Source organism: Onychomys torridus, chromosome 21 (assembly GCF_903995425.1).
Source record: "Onychomys torridus chromosome 21, mOncTor1.1, whole genome shotgun sequence".
NCBI classification, from domain to species: Eukaryota; Metazoa; Chordata; class Mammalia; order Rodentia; family Cricetidae; genus Onychomys; species Onychomys torridus.
The window spans coordinates 35,705,805-35,727,520 of record NC_050463.1 but is presented as its reverse complement, the minus strand read 5'-3'; the positions used below and the strand labels follow the sequence as shown (position 1 = coordinate 35,727,520).

Here is a 21,716-nt window from a genome sequence, read left to right as displayed (position 1 = left end):
TCTGCTAGGTCTCCCTTTCTATCTGATATTTCCTCATTCCTCCCTCCTTTACCTAAGAACCCTTCAAAAAGTGGGAGCTGAACTCCCACATTGTGGTTCCGGGGTGTCACAGCTGGGTAGGACTGTTGGTTGCTTCCTTCCGTTGGAAGCTTATAAGACACCTCTTAGTACCATGAATGCTAGTCCTCAGGGATGAGGCATTCAGGTCAGTGACAGCTCAGGGACCTCTGAGTCCAGTGTCTGAGGTATGGGGTGCGTTCAACAATAGAGCTTTACTTTCTACCTCTGGGATGAAACCAAAGGCAATAACAATAGTCTCGAATGTTTGGGGAGTCTTTTGAACAACCCTGACCAACAATTCAAAAGGGGGCCTCTCATGCCTACATCAGGATTTCTTGACCTTGACACAATTGACATTTAGGAATAGGTAATTCTTGGTTGTGGGAGATTGCCGTCTGCACTATATGAAGTTTAGCATCCCAACCTACTCCGTGGTGTCTATAACAACTCTTTAGACATCATCAGATGCCCCTGAGGGGCCCTATTGGGGGACCACCAGGTTAGGAGAATATACAGAAGCCACTGCCTATCATTTCAGCTACTCTAGAGGATGACACAGGAGTGTCAGCTCAAGGCCAATCTGGGCAACAACCCGAGGCCTTGTCATTAGTTTATTATTTTCAATTCAATATTTATTTGTGTGTTTTGTTGTTGTTTGAGACAGGGTTTCTGTGTGTAGCCCTTGCTGTCCTTGAACTTGGTCAGTAGTCCAGGCTAGCCTTGAACTCACAGAGATCCTCCTGCCTCCCAAGTGCTGGGGTTAAAGGCATGGGACACCACCAACCTGCCTATTTATTCTTTAAGAATTTCAACATGCTGCTGTGAGCAACCCTACCAATAGCCATCTTGGGGAATTCAGCTGCACCTCGTTGCAGAAGGATCCCTTTTGGGCTTGCTGACTATTTACACATAGAGGGGTGTGTGTGTGTGTGTGTGTGTGTGTGTGTGTGTGTGTGTGTTGGGGCGGTGGGAGTAGACCATACAGGCTGGGTGAAGTGGGGGTGGGGATGGGATAGGGCTGAGGGGCTCCATCTATTCCTGTGTGGGGAAGCCTTCATCCCTTCCAGATAAGGGCTTGAGTGTGGTGTGGTGTGGGAGGAATGCTCATGTCCTTGTAAGTAACCCCTCACCTGTGCTCTAAGGAAGCCCAACAGATTCCCTGGCTCCCCAAGTGAACTTTGCAGAATAGTTCCTCTGTTCGTCGTTGGGAACTTAGGAGAAGGGGTGGACATTGATTACTTCTCTCCCTGAGAAGGAGATTTAGCAACACACGAATACAAGGTGTTTTGTTAACAGGACCTTGTCTTTAAAAAAAAAAGTGCCAGTGTGGGTGTTTTGGCATAGGCTAGCAAACCGAATGCCTCCATGGGAAGTCTTTCCTGGGCTCCTACAGTGGGTATATCTTGCTACCAGATTGTCAGGTTCTGGTGGCCTTCAGCAAGGATCATTCCCCAAGGTGAGCAGAGAAATGATGTAGTGCTTAATAAGATCTTGACTCAGTAGCACTTAAGGTTGTGAAAGTTGTCAGGACCAAAATAGAATTGCATGTGTCTGCCCCAGCAAATGATTAGAAAATCAAGCCAGAAGGCGAGGAAAGAAGGGTTCTTATGCATGATTGTCTGACAGTGACTACCATGGAGGGCTGAAAGAGTAGATGCTTGCGCAAAGGCCACCCACCATAGCCTCATGCAAAAGACACTTTTTCCCCCGGTTTTTCAAGACAGGGTTTCTCTGTGTAGCTTTGGAGCCTGTCCTGGAACTCGCTCTGTAGCTCAGGCTGGCCTTGACCGCATAGAGATCTGCTTGCTGAGATTAAAGGTGTGTGCCACCACCGCCTGGCAAAAGACACTTCTTTGGCGGTGTGGTAGCATGTACTTTTGATTCCAGTGACTCAGAATTCTGGGGCAGGAGAATCATGAACTGGGGGTCAGCCTGGACAACACAGCAAGCCTCCATCTGTTGGGGGAAAAGAAGCGTTTCTACTGGGCATCTGCTCAGGAACTACCTGTTCAACCTCTGAGTGATGCTGCTGTTATTAACCAAGGATTATTGTTTCAAAATGTTGGATCCTGTGATGAATACATGTGCTCATATCCTCACCCCCACCCCCTCGCTCCGTGTGTGTGTGTGTGTGTGTGTGTGTGTGTGTGTGTGTGTGTGTGTATGTATGTGTGTTTGGGTTGATAACTTATGAATCATATCACACATGAATAGAATGGGTCTTTTAACCTCAATTAACCTAACCTAGATAATCCCTTAGGGATGTTGTTCAAAGATTTGTTTCCATGGTGACCTAAATCCCATAAGGTTGAAGTCTAGATTAATCATCGTATTTTAACCACAGGGCCTCACCTTACAACCTGTCAGTGCAGCCCTCTTACTACGGGGCTGTGCATGCTTAGGGGAGATGGGCTGGTGGGTCATGTCATCCTCTTTGGTGTGCATGTGCTGCTCATTCTTCATTTTTGGAACCTAAAGTTACACAAATTGGGCTCTTGAGGGGCGTCATGCGCCCTTGAACTCTAGCAGGGTTGGGGGAAGCTGAGATGACCATTTTCTCCTTGTTCCATCTGTAGTTCTTGGCTCAACCAACCTCTTGGTGCTTGTTGAGTTCTGGGCAGGAGCATGGAAGAGCCATTAGATCTCTCTTCCGGGAAGATAAATCATGTTTGGAGGAAGGAGTGGCCATCTTGGATCCCACTCTGTGATGGCTACCATGGTTGGTAGGAAGGCAGTACAGTCTTTTCGGGAGGAGAGAGGGGAGATGGACAGAAGCTGTCTTCAAAACTATGCATATGAGAGGGGAGAGAACCCAAGCCAAGGAGACAGGTGCCTGATGGGACTATGCTCACTTGTGCCTTGGGCAAGTAGCACCTAATATCTTGCCCATCTTGGGAAATGATCCTTGCTCAGAGGCAAGATATGCCCACTTTCATGAGCTCCATGAAAGACTTCCCATGAGGTGCTGGATTTGCAAGTCCGAGCCACAACATCCAGATGTGCGAGCAGATTAAAAGCTCTATTTGATGTGTCAGGGATGGGGATCTGGGAGGGGTGTCAATACCTTGTCAGGACCACTTGATCCTGGACTCTCAAGTCCACGGGAGTGGCTATCTCAACTCCTCCTGAATGCCTCCAGTAGAAAGAGAAAAGAACAGAAGTGGAGAGGAGGAGCTGGCCAAAGCAGCTGGTCTTCAAACAGAGGAGACCGCCACAGAGCAGTGGGTGGCCTATGTGGCGTCCCTTTGTGCTAGCTCTGCAGACTGTCTTATTTCCAGGCTCGCTGACCCCTGGCTAGATTAGTAGTAGGTCTGTGGAACTCTACCCCTTCTGGGATGATCCAGATTTTCGGGGTGCCTGGCTACTTCCCAGTAGCTAGTTAAGTAAATGTCTGTATCCTAGATTCCTCTTACCCCTATCTTTTGCCCAGAAGTTCATCTGTCAGAATACATGCTATCTCTTGGGGTAGGTATAGGTGATGGAGTCCAGAACCCTGATCTGGATTTACATGCTTATCTGATAGGCAAGTGGACTGGAAGGATTGATCTTTCCTTGGTCCCTAGGAGGCTTCCAGCAACTCCAAAGGTTCGGCAAAGTTCTGCTGTGTCATCTTGAGGCAGGAGTTTCTCTACTTGGGCAACCAGGAGTTCAGGTGACTCACCATCTAGAAGAGCACCATCTGGAAGAGCATGAGGCTCGACACTTTCCCTGGGGAAGCTACAGAACTTCACCAACCAGTAACATACTAGCTTTCCTGCAGGACTGTCCTGGCTCCTGGGTACTTCGTGACCTCCCTCCACGGAACTACTCCTTAAGGCTGATGAGGCAAAACTCAGGACCCAGGACTCTAAGTCTTGGGAAGGCTCTTGGGGAAGGAGAGGGCTTCAGTCAGGCGGAGGGCTTCTTCATCCTTCACCCCTGTCCTCTGTGGACTGTTTAACTACCTGCTTTACCTGGATTACCAGTCCTCATGACTCAGAGCCTAAGGTTTTTCTTCTTAACTCAGAAGGTGGTTTTCACCTTTTGAGTTTTCAAATATACATAAAGCACTCCTCAGAATTTTGTTTTTTGTTTTTTTCAAGACATAGCCTCTCTGTGTAGCCCTGGCTGTCCTGGAACTCACTATGTAGACTAGGTTGGCTTCTAACTCAGAGATCTGCCTATCTCTGCCTCCCGAGTGCTAAGATTAAAGGGGTGTGCCACCACACCCAGGAATTATATGCCCCTTCTCACATTTTGAAGTTGATTATCTGCGGCGAGCTCCTCGACCAGCAAGGAAGAACGACCACCATTCGAGGATTCTTCTCAGATCACACTTTATTGGAGCGCCTCTTGATTAAGGGAGAGCGGGAGGTGAGGGGCCCCAAGAACCAAAAGGCAGCTGCTTATATAGGGAACCAAGCGAACGGGTCAATCTATGATTGGATCCCACCAGAGTGCAAGCACGGGGAGCCACGGGATAGGCTGAGGACATAAGGCCAAATTACCATATACGCGCATGCGCAAACCTGGAGGCTCGCAGCCCAGCAAACACAGCCAAATATGGAGTTGTTTACAGCAAAGCTGTCAGGAAGTCGGCGCCATCTTAGAATGGCGGCTCCCTACAATTATCCATTTTTTTTTTCTTCAGAGCTGAGGATCGAACCCAGGGCCTTGCACTTGCTAGGCAAGCGCTCTACCACTGAACTAAATCCCCAACCCCCAATTTTTTGGTATCTTAGATTTAAGCAGTTTTAAAAGATAATAATTTCTAGTTATAGATACTGATATTTTAGGTGAGATTGGCATGTTCAGGATGGCATTCAGACATACTGCATTTTAAACTCTTTATTAGCCTTTTAAATACATTAAGTGGAACCTAAATTTTAGAGCAACATGATAATATATAATCACCCATTAAAAAAGACTCAAGCAAGTTCTTCTTTACCAGTTAGAAATTTTACGATTTTATTTTTCTTATAGTGCCCATATTTTTATTCTACTTTTCTCATAGAACCATATCCAGATACATTTTCTTCTTTACTGGTTATTCATGGCTTCAAAACTATGTGAATAAACCAATACCAATTAAATTATTTACCATGACTACAGGCTAGCAAAGTCAATTTCTAGAAATTTTAGTGAATTCAGTAATATTATAATAGTCACAATTGAGTTCAAAATTTAGGAAAACATTTATTATTTTAAATATTAATACTTATTAAACACAGAAAGTATTTTTTTTTTTTAATTTTTCGAGACAGGGTTTCTCTGTGTAGCTTTGTGCCTTTCCTGGAACTCACTCGGTAGACCAGGCTGGCCTCGAACTCACAGAGATCCGCCTGGCTCTGCCTCCCAAGTGCTGGGACTAAAGGCGTGCGCCACTGCTGCCCGGCTCGGAAAGTAAATTTTTATTGGAATGGCATTCCCCCCATTCTTTTTTGGAGATAGTGTCTCACTATGTAGTCCTGGCTAGCCTGGGACTTGCTATGTAGACCAGGATAGCCTCAATCTCACAGAAATCTCCCTGCCTCTGCCTCTCATGTACTAGGATCAAAGGTGTGCACCACCACTCCTGGCCTGACATCCATCTTTTAATAATAATTAGTAGGGCTGAATTTTTCTCAATACCTATTAACCTGTGGATGAATAGTTCTAGATGGGATGAGGTTTAACACTGGTTCTCTTTCAAGCCCTGAGAAATGCAATTTACATAAATTAGAAAAGAGGGGTTGGGGATTTTGCTCAGTGTAGAGCGCTTGCCTAGCAAGCGCAAGGCCCTGGGTTCAGTCCTCAGCTCCGGAAAAAAAAAAATGGAAGAGAAAGAAAAATTCACTATAGGAATGTCAGACACTTCTTTAAATACCTCTGAGTTATAAGATAAAAAAAATCCTAAAATTGAAAATGGTCATTGAGCCGGGCAGTGGTGGCACACGCCTTTAATCCCAGCACTCTCCAGGCAGAGGCAGGCACATCTTTGTGAGTTCAAGGCCAGCCTGGGCTACAGAGTGAGTTCCAGGAAAGGCACAAAGCTACATAGAGAAACCCTGTCTCAAAAAACAAAAAAGAAAAAAAGAAAAGAGAATGGTTATTGAAAATGATCTTCAGAGGCAGGAGAGATGGCTCAGTGCTTAAGAGCACTGACCGCTTTTCCAGAGGACCCAGGTTTGATTCCCAGCACCCACATGACAGCTCACAAAAACTGTCTTTAACTCCAAGATCTGACACCCTCACAGAGACATACATGCAGGCAAAACACCAATGCACATAAAATAAAAATAAATTTTAAAAATTACTAGGAAAAAAAAAGGAAATGGTCTTCAATGTTCTATTAGCTGACAGTTTAATGAAGCCTTCAATTTTGCTGATGGCAGAGATTTGGAGACCCCCCCCATTCAATAAACAATTTGTTCCTAAGTTAGGAGTATCATTTAAGCTCTCGAGTTTTAGGATCAGACAAAGCTTCTGAAGACTTACCAAATGGTTGTCATTGTATCTGCTGTCTTGTCACTTAGAGACATCTTGCTTAGACTTACATACTCAGGAGGGATTCCAATAATAAAAATGTTAATTTTTAACACATTTTGACTCTGATAAAAGTTTGATAAAATTTATTTACTAAACATGCTTTAAATATATTTTTAGTAACATCTAGGTGCTACAGACTTAATTCACTTATGAAGAACATTTGTGGTACTCTTATTGGCAAAGCTGTTCCTCATTGTTAATAAAATATAAATCCTGGGTTGGGGATTTAGCTCAGTAGTAGAGCACTTGCCTAGCAAGTGCAAGGCCCTGGGTTCGGTCCTCAGCTAATACACACACACACACACACACACACACACACACACACACACACACACATACATAAATCCTCTTCTCTAAGAAAGGATTTCTCATTCTTCACTTCAAGTAATCATAATCACACATCTTGGGACAACCATCTTGTCTCTGAAATTTAAGAAATAATTGAGGGGGGAAAGTGTGAAGCCTTCCTTTCCTAGATGAATTATGCTACAAAGATTTACCTCATCTGTGTGAGTGGAACTGGAGTTCCAGGTGGCTGTGAGCTGCCACGTGGGTGCTGTGAAGGGAACCCAGGTCCTCCGAGAAGCAGCCAGCATTCTAAGCTGCTGAGCCAGCTCCAGTCCACACAGAGGTGTTCACTGTTTCTCACGATGCTTTTCTGCTTTACTTTCACAGGACTCCATGTCACACACAGATGATGCATTTTTGCACCATGCAGGATGAGGAGGTTATTGTATCTAAAAGTATCTAGTGTTTTCCTTTCCCTTAACACGGTGTGGTTTTTACTGTACACTAAGCCCCAAAGTGTGGTTTGGGATGGGCAAGACTGTATCCTGGAGATGGGAGGTGGGATAGGAGAAAGGAAAGAAAAGAGATTTGACATGGGCTCTCAATCTCAGTAGCTTAGTTTTAGGAAAGTACACACAGGAGCTGAGACTCTGGGGAAGAGCTGAGTGTGGTGGCGAGCACCTTTAATCCCGGCAACTAGGGAGGTAGAGGCAGGCGAATCTCTGAGTTTGAGGCCAGCCTGGTTTACAGAGGGAGTTCCAGGACAGCCAGGGATACAAAGAGAAACCCTGTCTCGACCCCCCCCCCCACAACCCCAAAGAAAAGAATCTGGGGTAGGGGAACCCCTTAATCTATGCATGCCATTGAGGGCCTTCCAAAGTTACTGTGAACTACCATGATAGGAATATCTTTGGTTTGGAGACTCGTGTTGGGTAAGATCACAGGCTCCCTGGGCATTTCTACCAGTCCTGTGCAACTACCCCCAAAGGGTCGCTTCTTTGTGTCTTTATATACCTGGACACAGTTGCAACTTTGTAAGGAGAGTTATAGGAAGTGACTGGAGAGTCCTTCCCAAGCAGTGCCATGGTTAAGTACCCAGGAAAGGCTGTCCATTGGCTATCGAATGTTTCATGGTCACCCTTGCATGGCACTGTAGTTTAGGGTCAGCTCCTCTGTTTATCAGCCTAGGGGTAGGTACACAGCATCCTGAATTATACACTCCAGATGTTAGTGGGTTAAATTATGAGAAATCACTGAAGACTGAATCCCAAACCTGGAGGAAGATCTATGTAAATAGTCAAATAGGAGTATTATTGGTGATATAAAAAAGTAGAAATAGCCAGGCGGTGGTGGCTCACACCTTTAATCCCAGCACTCAGGAGGCAGAGGCAGGTGGATCTCTGTGAGTTCAAGGCCAGCCTGGTCTACAGAGCAAGATCCAGGACAGGCACCAAAACTACACAGAGAAACCCTGTGTCAAAAAAAAAAAAAAAAAAAAAAAAAAAAAGTGGAAAGAACTAAAGCTTCTAACAGAAGGGTGTATATTTAAATCAAATGATATGCAGTGGTTTGATAGTGTTTTTTAGGGAATTTTAGTGATATTCAAGAAATAATTTGATAAATGAATATAGCAGATGACAGTTATGTGCACTAGAACTAGATAAGGTTAAAACATATGAAAAAAAACCCCAAACCAAAAACATATGTACATTTAAAGAGACTGGGTAAAAATGAAATCATCAATAGTTTTCATTTAGTGTGAAATTGTGAGTAGCCTATTTTTCCCAAGTTTTTAATATTCTTTAATATTTTTGTGTTCTAATAGATTAAGACTAAGTTTATATATATATTTTTATTTCAGGAGTTCTGAGGCTGTATCTCAGGTCATCTAGCATGCTAGGCAATTGTTTTATCCCTAAATACATCCCCAGCTTAAACTTAAGTATTATAAAAAGCATTGTCCAAGCTTAGATGAAAGATTGTAAAACATCGGAAGCAAATTTCTGCCCTCTGGGATTCTCCCATTGTGCTGTAAGCCTGTATTTAAGACCTCCTCCCTCCTTCAATAGATAGCATTCAGCATTCAAAAAAAAAGGAAAAAAAGAAATTGAGCTGGGCGGTGGTGGCACATGCCTTTAGTCCCAGCACTCAGGAGACAGAGCCAGGCAGATCTCTGTGAGTTCGAGGCCAACCTGGGCTACCAAGTGAGTTCCAGGAAAGGCGCAAAGCTACACAGAGAAACCCTGTCTCAAAAAAAAGAAAGAAAAAGAAAAAAAAAGAAATTGAAGACAGCGATGTTCTAAAACAGGAAGTGGTGATGGTGTCATGGGTCTATGAGGATGCTGGACTAAAGTCTATCAAATTGTGCAAACAGGAAAATTGTATACTATGTGAATTATTTGTCAATAAAGATCTTTAAAAAAAAAAAGCATTGTCCATAGTTACTGATCTCCTTTGAGAGGATGTGAGGAGAGCGTCCCTTTCTCTTGGGGAATAGCCATACATACTGTTTTCCATCTGTCTTGAACTTCTGTGCATGCCAGGAAGTGTCATGGCTCTGTCATATGCCGTCCTTCACCCTGGCATGCTCTCTCTTCTGTGCTTACTCTTTCAAACTCACTTCTAATGCCAGTTTCAGAGTCTCAAAAACCCTAAGGGGCTCCATGGGACAGTCAGTGGCTCCAGGCTCTGTGTTCTGGGATTGTTTCATATCTGGACTTATGCAGGGTTGATCACATGATCATATGACTCACAAATCTGCGTACCCTACTAAACTGTGAACCTATCAGTGGTGGAGATGAGGTATTTACTGTTGGTTCATTGCTACTTAGCACTTGGCAGGCTATTCAAGAAGTCAATTTGAAACTTACATCTTTCAAAACCAAGCAATTAAATGGGTGAATGGTTTTGGCGGGAACATTGACCATTAAGAACAAACTTGTGAACCTTAGCACCTACACTCAGAAAACGACTGACAGCCAGGCGGTGGTGGCGCACGCCTGTAATCCCAGCACTCGGGAGGCAGAGGCAGGTGGATCTCTGTGAGTTCGAGGCTAGCCTAGTCTACAGAGCGAGTTCTAGGATAGCCTCCAAAGCTACAGAGAGACCCTGTCTCGGAAAAAAACAAAAAAAAACTGATGTTGGAAGCTCTTTGAAAGGTTGTGAGATAAAACTTGAACATGAGAGAATTTCATAAGCACCAAAAGATATTTTTCCCAGAATAGATTGTCTTCAGGATTCAGAACATGGTGTCTTTCTGCCTGACAATGTGAAAACTGCAAAGGGCATAGGGTTTGATTTGACTCTATCTAAGCTGGAAAGTTAGACCAAGCAACTATGTAGTTGACTGTGGCATAGAGTATAGGAGAGAAAACTAATATAAAGAGCTCCACCACTTCCCCAGCCCCTGAAGATAAGGTTACTCCCTGGGTACCAGGGCCTCTGTGTCCACTTACCATGTAACTGGGATATCCTATCACAATGATTCACTCTCAAACCCAGTCCCAACCAGTCTGTTTGCATCCAGACACTTCGTTTAGAAGGGTCATATGTGAGACTAGGGGTTTCTTACAATATTTAGAGAGCTGCTACATGTCCCTCTGATCCATGTAAAGTATACTGTAAAGGGATCTGGAAAACAGTGTATTCACTTAAATAATCATCATCCTTAAAGATCATGGCAATCCAATCTGGACAAAGCAGAGTTAAGTTTGTATTCCCAGGCTCTCTCTTGGCCAAAGATCCAAACCATTTCCTCCCTAAAAGCAGTTCCTGAAGTGTGCGCTGAAAGGTTCACTGAGGGGGTGTACTGGAGGGTGTACTGGAGGGTGCACTGGAGGGAATACTGGAGGATGTACTGGAGTGTGCACTGGAGGGTGTACTGGAGGGTGCACTGGAGGGAATACTGGAGGATGTACTGGAGGATGTACTGGAGGGTGCACTGGAGGGAATACTGGAGGATGTACTGGAGTGTGCACTGGAGGGTGTACTGGAGGGTGCACTGGAGGCAATACTGGAGGGTGCACTGGAGGGAATACTGGAGGATGTACTGGAGGGTGCACTGGAGGGTGCACTGGAGGGAATACTGGAGGGTGCACTGGAGGGAATACTGGAGGATGTACTGGAGGATGTACTGGAGGGTGCATTGGAGGGAATACTGGAGGATGTACTGGAGTGTGCACTGGAGGGTGTACTGGAGGGTGCACTGGAGGGTGCACTGGAGGGAATACTGGAGGATGTACTGGAGGGTGTACTGGAGGGTGCACTGGAGGGTGCACTGGAGGGAATACTGGAGGGTGCACTGGAGGGAATACTGGAGGATGTACTGGAGGGTGCACTGGAGGGTGCACTGGAGGGAATACTGGAGGGTGCACTGGAGGGAATACTGGAGGATGTACTGGAGGATGTACTGGAGGGTGCATTGGAGGGAATACTGGAGGATGTACTGGAGTGTGCACTGGAGGGTGCACTGGAGGGAATACTGGAGGGTGCACTGGAGGGAATACTGGAGGATGTACTGGAGGGTGCACTGGAGGGTGCACTGGAGGGTGTACTGGAGTGTGCACTGGAGGGTGCACTGGAGGGAATACTGGAGGGTGCACTGGAGGGAATACTGGAGGATGTACTGGAGGGTGTACTGGAGAGTGCACTGGAGGGAATACTGGAGGGTGCACTGGAGGGAATACTGGAGGATGTACTGGAGGGTGCACTGGAGGGTGCACTGGAGGGTGTACTGGAGGGTGCACTGGAGGGTGCACTGGAGGGTTACTGGAGGGTGCACTGGAGGGAATACTGGAGGTGTACTGGCGGGAATACTGAAGGTGTACTGGCGGGAATACTGGAGAGTGCACTGGAGGGAATACTGGAGGGTGCACTGGAGGGTGTACCATAGGGCTCACTCACCAGCCTGGCCTGGGGCTGCTGTCAGAGAAAGGAAGATGCTTCCTTTGCAGGAGTGGCTATGGCAGAACCCTAAATTATCAGAATAAGTCCTCTCTCTTATTGTTCTGATCCTCATGTAGCAGGTGGCCAACAGAAAAACCCTTTCTCAGGGAGGTTACTCAATAGCCATTCTGCCTTATTAAGAGATGTAGACTCAGAAGCAGTGAGAGAGGTGGTCAGAAATCTCCCGAGTTTGAGAAGGCCATTATAATGCTGAACAAAATTGGATGCCTGAAGGTAGACAGCGAGTGTCCATCCTATACTCTGATTAGTGGCTTGTTATTGGGTGACCTTTGCATTGGCTCCCTGCCTGACAGGTCCCATATAAAGGTGAGAACAAGGCAGCTGTCACACACCAATCTGTATTTTAATAAAGCGGCACTGAACTCAGGAACTCTACTTCTTTGGCAGAAAGCACTTAGCAAGTCCCTCCCCCCGAGGAAGAAGCATTACTTTAATTTTTTAAAGGTGGCACGACACTGATGTGGCCTAGGTACAGAGTGGTTGGGGAACTGGTGAGATGGTCCAGTGGGTTTACTTGCCACCAACCCTTACAGCCCGAGTTCCATTCCCACTACCCACATGGTGGGAGAGGAGAACCGACCGTCACAGCTGTCCTCTAACTTCGATGTGCATGTGGCTCACACACAGGCGTGGTTAGGGCCTACATTCTTGGAATCTCTGGCAAGATGTGTGGGGACTTGGAGGTGAGCCTCCCAACAGATTTGTCCTGTGAAAAGCCATTATTGCACTCAGGTTTCAAGTCAGTGACCAATGCTTAAAGAAAAGGAACGAGCTGGTCAGGTCCTTTCAGTTAGAGATGGTGACTTCTTGAAATGAGAAAAAAAAAAAGTGTTCCCTTAACTCAGTCTTTGTTTTAATCTTCCACTCAGTGTTTTTCAACCACAAAATACTTCTTCTTAAGGATCTAGACTTTTCTTTCAAGATAATAAAGGTGTCTTTACCAGTTGTCTGGTGACTTAGTTTCCTTTTCTTCTTAGATATTCTCCTGAAAGAAACACAGCAGGTTAATGATTTCTGAGGAGTGAACTGCCATTACAGTGTAGTTCACGGTGGGTGGTGGTGCACACGCCTTTAATCCCAGCACTCGGGAGGCAGAGGCAGGTGGATCTCTGTGAGTTCGTGGCCAGCCTGGGCTACAAAGCAAGATCCAGGAAAGGCGCAAAGCTACACAGAGAAACCCTGTCTTGAAAAAACCAGAAAAAAAAAAAAAAGAAAAAAAAGAAAAAGAAAGAAAGAAAAAAACACAATTTGGGGGCATAATAGCACATGCCTGTAATCCCAGAATTTAGTGGGCTAAAGTAGGAAGATTACAAGTTTGAGTTCAGTCTGAGAGAAAGAGAGAGAGAGAGAGAGAGAGAGAGAGAGAGAGAGAGCGCCAGAGTGATGGAGGAATCACACACAATGAAGTCAGTGGCAGCAGGCAGCTGGTGGCTAGCAGCCTGGCCCATCCATCCCTGAGGCTATCCAAACACTTCTAACACAGCCGACCCTTCTTACAACAGCGGGTTCTAACTGGTGTAGTGTCTGCTGTATTCTTCTTTGGAGTCTTTTGTGGCCTTGAGTAAATGAATGAATGAATGAATGAATGGTCAGAGAATCTTCAATACAGTGAAGCCAGGGAACTTTCTGGCCTTCTCTGTGGAATTAGCCTTGCCTCTGAGCCAATAGGATAAAGCCGGTTTTACTGACAGCCTAGTGGCCTGTCTTCCTACTTTCATTATGGATATTTTAATGAATATTAAATATATTAGCTCAAATTATAGGTCTCTGTCTGGTTTCTGCTCCTACTCTGCTAAAACTGAGCCTCCTTTTCTGGGACTTAACTTCTCACACAGTCACTGGAGATTAGCCCACTGGAACTGTCCCAGATTCTGTTAGGTAGAAGTCATTCATGTCTCTGTTTATCAATCATATAGTCTTTTCTTCCTCAAAATCAGGTGCTGTGTTAGATATTAGATAGCAGGATGATTAAGATGGCATGGCACTGGGCGGTGGTGGTGCTCGCCTGTAATCCCAGCACTCGGGAGGCAGAGGCAGCGGATCTCTGTGAGTTCAAGGCCAGCCTGGTCTACAGAGCTAGTCCAGGACAGGCTCCAAAGCTACAGAGAAACCCTGTCTCGAAAAACCAACCAAAAAAAAAAAAAAAAAAAAAGATGGCATGGCTGCCTTCTGAGTTCCTAATCCAGATTAACGAAGAGCTCTAATGGGAATAACAATAGCAGTATGCATAAAATATACAGCCAGTGGAAGAGACATCGGATCTGACTTGGACTCTCAATGATGAGGAATGTACAAACCAGATGTGAGGGGGCATGGACAGAACAGGAATGCATTTCTGGCAGGCAGGATGGCATCTATAGAGTCACAAGAAGCAGAGGGCATGCCGTACCCAGCTTTGATCTGAGATAGTGCGGGGCACATGCAGGATTGGACACCACAGTTATTTGCTGCAAGAATGAATGGGTGGCTGGGCAGTGGTGGTGCACGCCTTTAATGCCAGCACTCGGGAGGCAGAGGCAAGTGCATCTCTGTGAGTTTGAGGCCAGCCTGGTCTCCAAAGTGAGATCCAGGAAAGGCACAAAGCTACACAGAGAAACCCTGTCTCAAAAAAACAAAACAAAAACAAAAACAAAAAGGAATGAATGGGTGAATGGCTGCTTTTCTTGCTAGAAGCCCTTACTATTTCAAAGGACTGTTTCTGAGATCATTGGAAACTCAAAATAGATGTAAAATAAAACATAAAACGATTTACCATTTGCTATGCTCAACCCTCACCTTAGTTCTCTATTAAATCTTATTTTTATTTTTCCACAATTGTAAACCAGGGAAGGCGAGTGCAGTACACACCAAGATGGCAGCTTCTCCCTCTACAGGGTGGGTCCCTAACACTGACGCAGCTGCTTTTTAACCTGCTTCTTCTCCGCTCCTCTGCCCATCTCTCCTTCGTAGTAGCTTACTGGCGGAGGGATAAACTAAATGACACAAATCAGGGTCCCCAGAGAAAAGAAGGGGGAGGGGGAGGCTTTACCATGCTACTGAGCCAGGGCAGGGAGCAGCTGCATTGCAATGGGACAGCACAAGGCTGACTCACCTAGAAGCAGAGACAAGACAGACGCTCCATGGTACCCGCATTTCCCATGGCTCCCCTGTGCTCGACACTTTGTGTTTATGTGAGGCACCCCTGGGTCCTCCAATAAATCCCTCCTTTCTCCCCAGCTAGTTTGAGTAGGGTCTCACACCTCAATGGGAGGCAAACTTACCCAACTTCTCTGTGGCTTCCACACAGACACTAGGATACATGCCTGCAGTGTAAGTGGCCACCAGAAGATATAGGTGCGTCTTCACAACCACCACACCAGTGTTCTCCTGGATGAAGAAGAAAAGAGAATGCTCTGGCTTTGGTCCAAACCACAAGGCCAGCAGCTACCACAGACAGACAGACAGACAGACAGACACACACACACACACACACACACACACACACACACTGAGCTGTGCAGTGGTGGCACACACCTTTAATCCCAGCACTCAGGAGGCAGAGGCGGGTGGATCTCTGTGAGTTCGAGGCCAGCCTGGGCTACAGGGTGAGTTTCAGCTACAGGTGCCAAAGCTACACAGAGAAACCCTATCTTGGAAAACCAAAACAACAAAACCCCCAAAACAACAATTTCCTGACTTCTTTGTATTCATGTATTTGTATTTTAATCTTCAACTCTTTTGAGAAATTTAGTAATGTTTCCTGAAAGGTTTCAGCTCTCTGTACTAATATTGCGCGTATTGTGAAGAAAAGTTCCTGGAAGAAATGTACCTTACACTGACTGTGGGGAGGTTGGAATGCTGCAGGTCCAGAGCCTAATCACTACGTATTCTGGGCTATCTTAGCCCCCTAATAACCATTCCTTGCCTATCTCTGTGTCTGATGTAACATTCTTGTGCCTAACAGGGGTATGAGCTTTGGGAATGTATTTAAACACCGCCACCTGATCCCAGCTTCACTTTATGTGTCTGTGTGTCTGTCCTTTCTTCATTCCCTCACTGTTCCCAGTCCCAAACAAGCAGGTCACAGAACTATGAAGGGTGAACTGTATCAGGAAGAGGTAGCTCAGGTCACAGATTCCACAGGAAATATTTGCAACAGCGAGGATATTGGGCTGAGAATACTTTTCGGACAAGAAATGCTTTTGAATTCTTTACTTCATTCCAGTGCTGGAGACCAAACCCAGAGCTCTGTGCACTCTAAGCAAGTTCTCTACTCTTGAGGTGTGTCCCCCGGCCCTTCTGAGTATTTTCAGACTTGCCTTCCTGGGACTGAAAGGCAGTAAAGACATTAGGCTGTTTTGTAGAGAGCATCAGGAGGGGTAAAGAAAATTGAAGTAAGGCGGACAGGCAGAGAAACCCTGTCTCAAACAACAATGAAAAAAACCAAACCAAAACAAAAAAATGAAAATGAAAATTGAAGTAAAATTCTCGCGTTTGTTACCCATATGTCTTCAAATCTTGAATACTCACATTCTTGGCATAAAGAGAAAAGTCATCTGCCCGGACACATTTGTAATCCTTTTCCTTGAAATACAACCCTTCCCTTCGGGTTATCAGTGGGTTTTTGGCAAACCCATTCAGAAGTGTTCGAACATCACTTGGCATTACCTACAGAGGTGAAATAGGCCAGGTCAGAAAAGCATGGCCCACTGGCCGGTCAAATTTGGTTGACTACATTTTCAATGGCCTGTAGGCTGGCAAGGAATGGTTTTCACTTCTTAAAAATGACTGGGAAAAAGAACAGCTCTTTGTGACATGTCACCATCACATGAAATTGAAGTTCCAATGTTCATAAAGTTGCATTAGGGGACGCCTACTCTTTGAGGCATTATCTACAGCTGCTCCTCCAGCTCCAGAATTACTGACTGTGACAGACTATGTGATCTGGAATCCTAAAGCACCCCAGTGGCTTTTCAGTAGAAGAAGGCTTTGTTTGTTTGTTTGAAAGTTATACCTCCGCCAGGTGGCGGTGGCGCACGCCTTTAGTCCCAGCACTCAGGAGGCAGAGCCAGGAGGATCTCTGTGAGTTCGAGGCCAGCCTGGTCTACAGAGCAAGATCCAGGAAAGGTGCAAAGCTACACAGAGAAACCCTGTCTCAAAAAAAACAAAAACAAAAACAAACAAAAAAGGTCATACCTCCAGGAAAGGATTTTCTGAAGAGGATTCCAATAGCACAGGAAATCACCTCAGGAATTGGCAAATGGGGTCACAGGAAATTAAAAAGCTTATGTACAGCAAAGAAAACAATTGCCAGAGCAAAAGGACAGAACACCCAAAAAAGCACAAAACCAACGCCAACTACACACTAGCCAAGATGGACACACCAAGGGTGTTGTAGAACAGTAAGATGTGTTATATTTGTTTTTACTGTGGAATCTTTGTTTAATGATGCAAAGATGAGCTACAATCGTTTGATTAAATAAATAAACCTACAGTCAGGAGGCTGAGTCTTCAACTAGCTGACAGGAAGTGGTAGGGAAGGACCAGTGAGCAAGGACTTTTAAGTGGGGGTGGCAGGAAGGACTCTGGGTTTTTTTGGAAGACACCAGCCAAGGAGCTACTTGCCATTCAGCCTGTCTGAGGGAGCAGAATTCCACCTCAACTTGGAATCTTGAGTTCTTTAGAGGGACAGAGATCTAGATAAGTTCCCCTCAGGTTGTGGCCCTTGCTGTGAACTGCTGCTGGTATTGACAACAGAGTTGCTGATCAAGACAGCCATGGCTTGAGGGGCAGCCATCTTAAATAATTAAAAACAAAACAAAACAAAACCCACAAGGGTATACAAAGAACTTCAACACTCAAACACCAAAATCCCCAAATCAGCCAATCAATCAACCAACCAACCAATCAATCAATCAAATGAATAGATGATTCTTGGAAAGACACATAAAAAGGCCAAATACTAAACAAATACTTGAAAAACTAACATTTATCTGCCAGAGAAATGCAAATTAAAACTGCCTTGGGGGTTGGGGATTTAGCTCAGTGGTAGAGCGCTTGCCTAGCAAGCTCAAGGCCCTGGGTTTGGTCCTCAGCTCTGGGAAAACAAAAAACAAAAACAAAAAAACCAAAAACAACAAAAAAGTGCTTTGAGGGGCTGGAAAGGTGGCTCAGTAATAACAGCACTTTGTACTCTTTCAAAGGACAGGAGTCCAGTTCCTAACATCCATCTCAGGTGGCTCACCACTGCCCACAACTCCAGCTCCCAAGGATTTGAAGCCCTCTTCTAGCCTCCGAAAGCACTGCACTCAGATGCACACACACATAAACAGATATACACACACATACATATATAAAAATAATAGTTCTGGAGAGATGGCTCAGTGGTTGAGGGTAATGATTGCTCACGCAGAGGACCCAGGTTCAATTCCCAGCACCAACATGGTGGCTTACAGTTCTAGGGGATACAAGTCTTCTGAATTCTGAAGACACGATGTATATATGTGGTGTTTTGGGATTCCACCATATACCAGTCGGAATAAGTATCACCGAGAAAACAAAACCAAATGAAGGCAGGGATGTAGCTCAGTTGGTAGAGTACTTGCTAAGCATGCCCAAGCTCTGGGTTTAGTCCTCAGTACTGCATAGAGCGGGCATGGTGCTCCATGAATATAGTCCTAGCATTTGAAGGTAGAAGCAGGAGGTTCAAGGTCATCTTTGGTTACCTAGCAGGTTGCAGGCTAGCCTGGGCTATATGAAACTTCTTTAAAAAATGGAAAAGAAAGAAAAAGAAGAAAACAACTACCAATAAATGCTGGCAAGCATGTGGGGAAAGATAAAAGGAACTCTTAATTCACTGCTGGTGTGAATGTAAACTTGTGCAGCCACCATGGAAATCAGTATGGAAGTTCCTCCCCCCAAAAAACTGTACCTAGAGCTGTACTGGTGGTGGCACATGCCTTTGATCCCAGCACTCGGGAGGCAGAAGCAGGCGGATCTCTGTGAGTTCGAGGCTAGTCTGGTCTCCAGAGCGAGAGCCAGGACAGGCTCCAAAACTACACAGAGAAACCCTGTCTGGAAAAACCAAAACCCAAACAAACAAACAGCTGCACCCAGAACTATCACATGACCTAGCTATACCACTCTGGGGTACACAGAATGGAAGGACTTTGAATCAACACAGTCAGCACAGACAGGCAGGTGTACATGTTTGTTGCTGAGGTGATCACAATAGCCAGGAAATGGAACCTACCTAGATGCCGGCTAATATATGAATGGATAAAGAAAATGTAGTATATAAACGCAATGTCATTTTATGCAGCCAGAAAGACATTGAAATTTCGGGACATGGTGGCACACACCTTTAATCCCAGCACTTGGGAGGCAGAAGCAGGCAGATACCTGTAGTGTGAGGCCAGCCTGGCCTACCTAATGAGGTCCTGTTTCAGGGAGGAAAAAGGAAGAGAAAAATGAAATAATGACATTTGCAGAAAAACAGCAACAGCTGGAATCCTTGTGTTAAGGGTTAATAAAATAGACCCAGAAAGACAATCACATTTCTTTAAAATCAGTTTTTGTTTTTATCTATCTATCTATCTATCTATCTATCTATCTATCTACCTACCTACCTACCTATCTATCATATATACCGTGTCCTGTCTGCACACCAGAAGAGGGCACCTGATCTCATTACAGATGGCTGTGAGCCACCATGTGCCCCTGCAGACCAGAAGAGGGCACCAGATCTCATTACAGATGGTTGTGAGCCACCATGTGGTTGCTGAGAATTGAACTCAGGACCTCTGGAAGAGCAGTCGGTGCTTTTAACCTCTGAGCCATCTCTCCAGTGTTCCCCCCCCCCCCATTTTCTTTTATATATAGAACCTGTATTTAAAACTATGTGGGTGAAGCTGGAGATATAACTCAGCAGGTAAGAGTGCTTACAGAGGACCTAGGTTCAGTTCCCACTGTCCACCAGTGGCTACCAACTTAAAGGATCTGAAGCCCTCTATCGCCCTCTGTAGGTACTGCAAGCACATGGCATGCAAACATGCGGACAGAAATAAAACCAAATCTTTACAACTATGTGTATGTATATATTTACTTCTGTGTGTGTATATGTGACAAAATTAGAAAGGGGCTCATAAGGAGGGAGGGATATCCCTTAAAGAAGGTGGGAAATAGGATAATGGGATACACATAATAAGAAAACAGAAGGAATTGAGAGAGGAAGGGAACCAGCAGAAGCAGGAGAGGGTATAGAGAAGGGCATTGTGGACAGGAATGAATGAATGAAGCCTGGATGGACACAGGAACAGCATGTCTGTTCAGCACCACCAACACAACACAGACTGGAGAATGACTTATGTCTGGGAATAGAAAGAGTGCTCCCCTATTAATTTATGGGGGTAAACTGAGACAGTAGAAGCAATATAGACATATTAAAATCATATTAGAAAAACCAGGCCCAAGAAATATATACAACAGACCAAGGAGAGTCTCCCTTGCCCAGACTCCACACTGAGATCACATTGGTTCCTACTGACCCGGACCTGCCCCACCCGTCCACCAATTGTCTGGACCCAGCCCTGCCCTTTTCCCCTTAGAGTTGGTCTCAACTCTGAAGCTTTCCCCTCAAACTCATGATCTGAAGGAGTCTAACTAGTCACCAGTCTCACCAGATTCGTTCTCCAAGTTCTGGTTCTGTAAATTTATTGATATCTATTATCAAATATCTACTGATATTTCTATTTCCCTGATTTTCAGGACGTAGGAAAACTCTTGAACCCTGCTGTGGTTTCTCAATACTTTATTGCTATTCTGGAACCATACATACACACATGCATATGATTACATGCATATGCACCCACACACATATTACTGTGTGATCCAAGAGTAGCTGACATTAGTAATTAAGATGGGAATAAAAACAGCCCGTGTTCACCTCAGTCATGGTTACTGAGGAAAGCAGGCATATCTATCAAGTTGATACCACAGAAACTATTGTGCCTTAGAATTTATCATTACTCAATAAATTCTGACATTGTTGAGACAAACATGTTCATATTTTTTACATAGTTCATTCACAACACATATCTGAAGATGACCTGGTAAAAACCAATGCTTTGTATGCTAGCCTAAAAAGTTAGTTTTAAAAGAGTGTTTTTTCCTCTTACACTAAATCCTGGTGATGTCACACACAGGCTCCTTTCATGGAGTTTGATGAGGGCCGCACTGTCCACATGCTTCGTCCCTAGTAGGGTATCTAACAGTAAGTTTTGTAAGTGACTCATGCTGCCTCAGCTCTGAACCAGGAACTGTAGTCGAAGCCTCCACGTGTGAGAGTATACAAGGGCCTCTGACACTTCAGTTTTAGTGACCAGTGGGTGTCCTTTAAAACCCTGGAAGAGTGAAGACAGCGGTCTATCATCTAGTGTTCACCAATACCCAGGGAAAACAAAACAAAAAAACAAACAAAACTATAGAAAAATCAGAGTTCACTGACTGGCTTATGAAGTAGAGTTTGAAGAAAAAAAAAAAAACAGTGCCTCAACATTTTTATGTATCTATGTAATGATTTACATGAGAATTACCTGCGATTTAAAAACACAAGTCCATGCCTATCATCTCAGGTACTCTAGGGGCGGGGAGGTCACAAGGTCAAAGCCAGAGAGACCCCCCTGTCTTAAAAAAACAAAAACAACTAAAGCTCTGCGGATGAGATCTCAACGGTAGAGCGAGGGGAAAAAACAAAACAAAACAACACCAACAAAAAACCCGTTCACTTCGCAGCCCCGCAAAAACGAACGAGTAAATAAATAAACGTAAAATAAAGTAAAAACAAAAAGAGGCAACCGGTAATCCAAAGAATCTCAAAAGCACCGATGGAGAAAAGCCGAGTTATGTAAGATAACCCT

General features: G+C 44.9%; 1 protein-coding gene across 1 annotated transcript; it reads right to left on the bottom strand.

Moving 5' to 3' along the window:
* Positions 1–12,182: 12,182 nt before the first annotated feature.
* On the bottom strand, positions 12,183–21,594 carry Pfn4 (profilin family member 4). Its single transcript, XM_036171316.1, has 5 exons — positions 21,393–21,594; positions 20,976–21,200; positions 16,330–16,467; positions 15,081–15,186; positions 12,183–12,805 (listed from the first exon to the last, which is right to left on the bottom strand). Exons 2-5 carry the CDS (start codon positions 21,090–21,092, stop codon positions 12,777–12,779), a joined length of 390 nt encoding a protein of 129 aa, XP_036027209.1. The 5' UTR covers positions 21,093–21,200; positions 21,393–21,594; the 3' UTR covers positions 12,183–12,776.
* Positions 21,595–21,716: the final 122 nt, after the last annotated feature.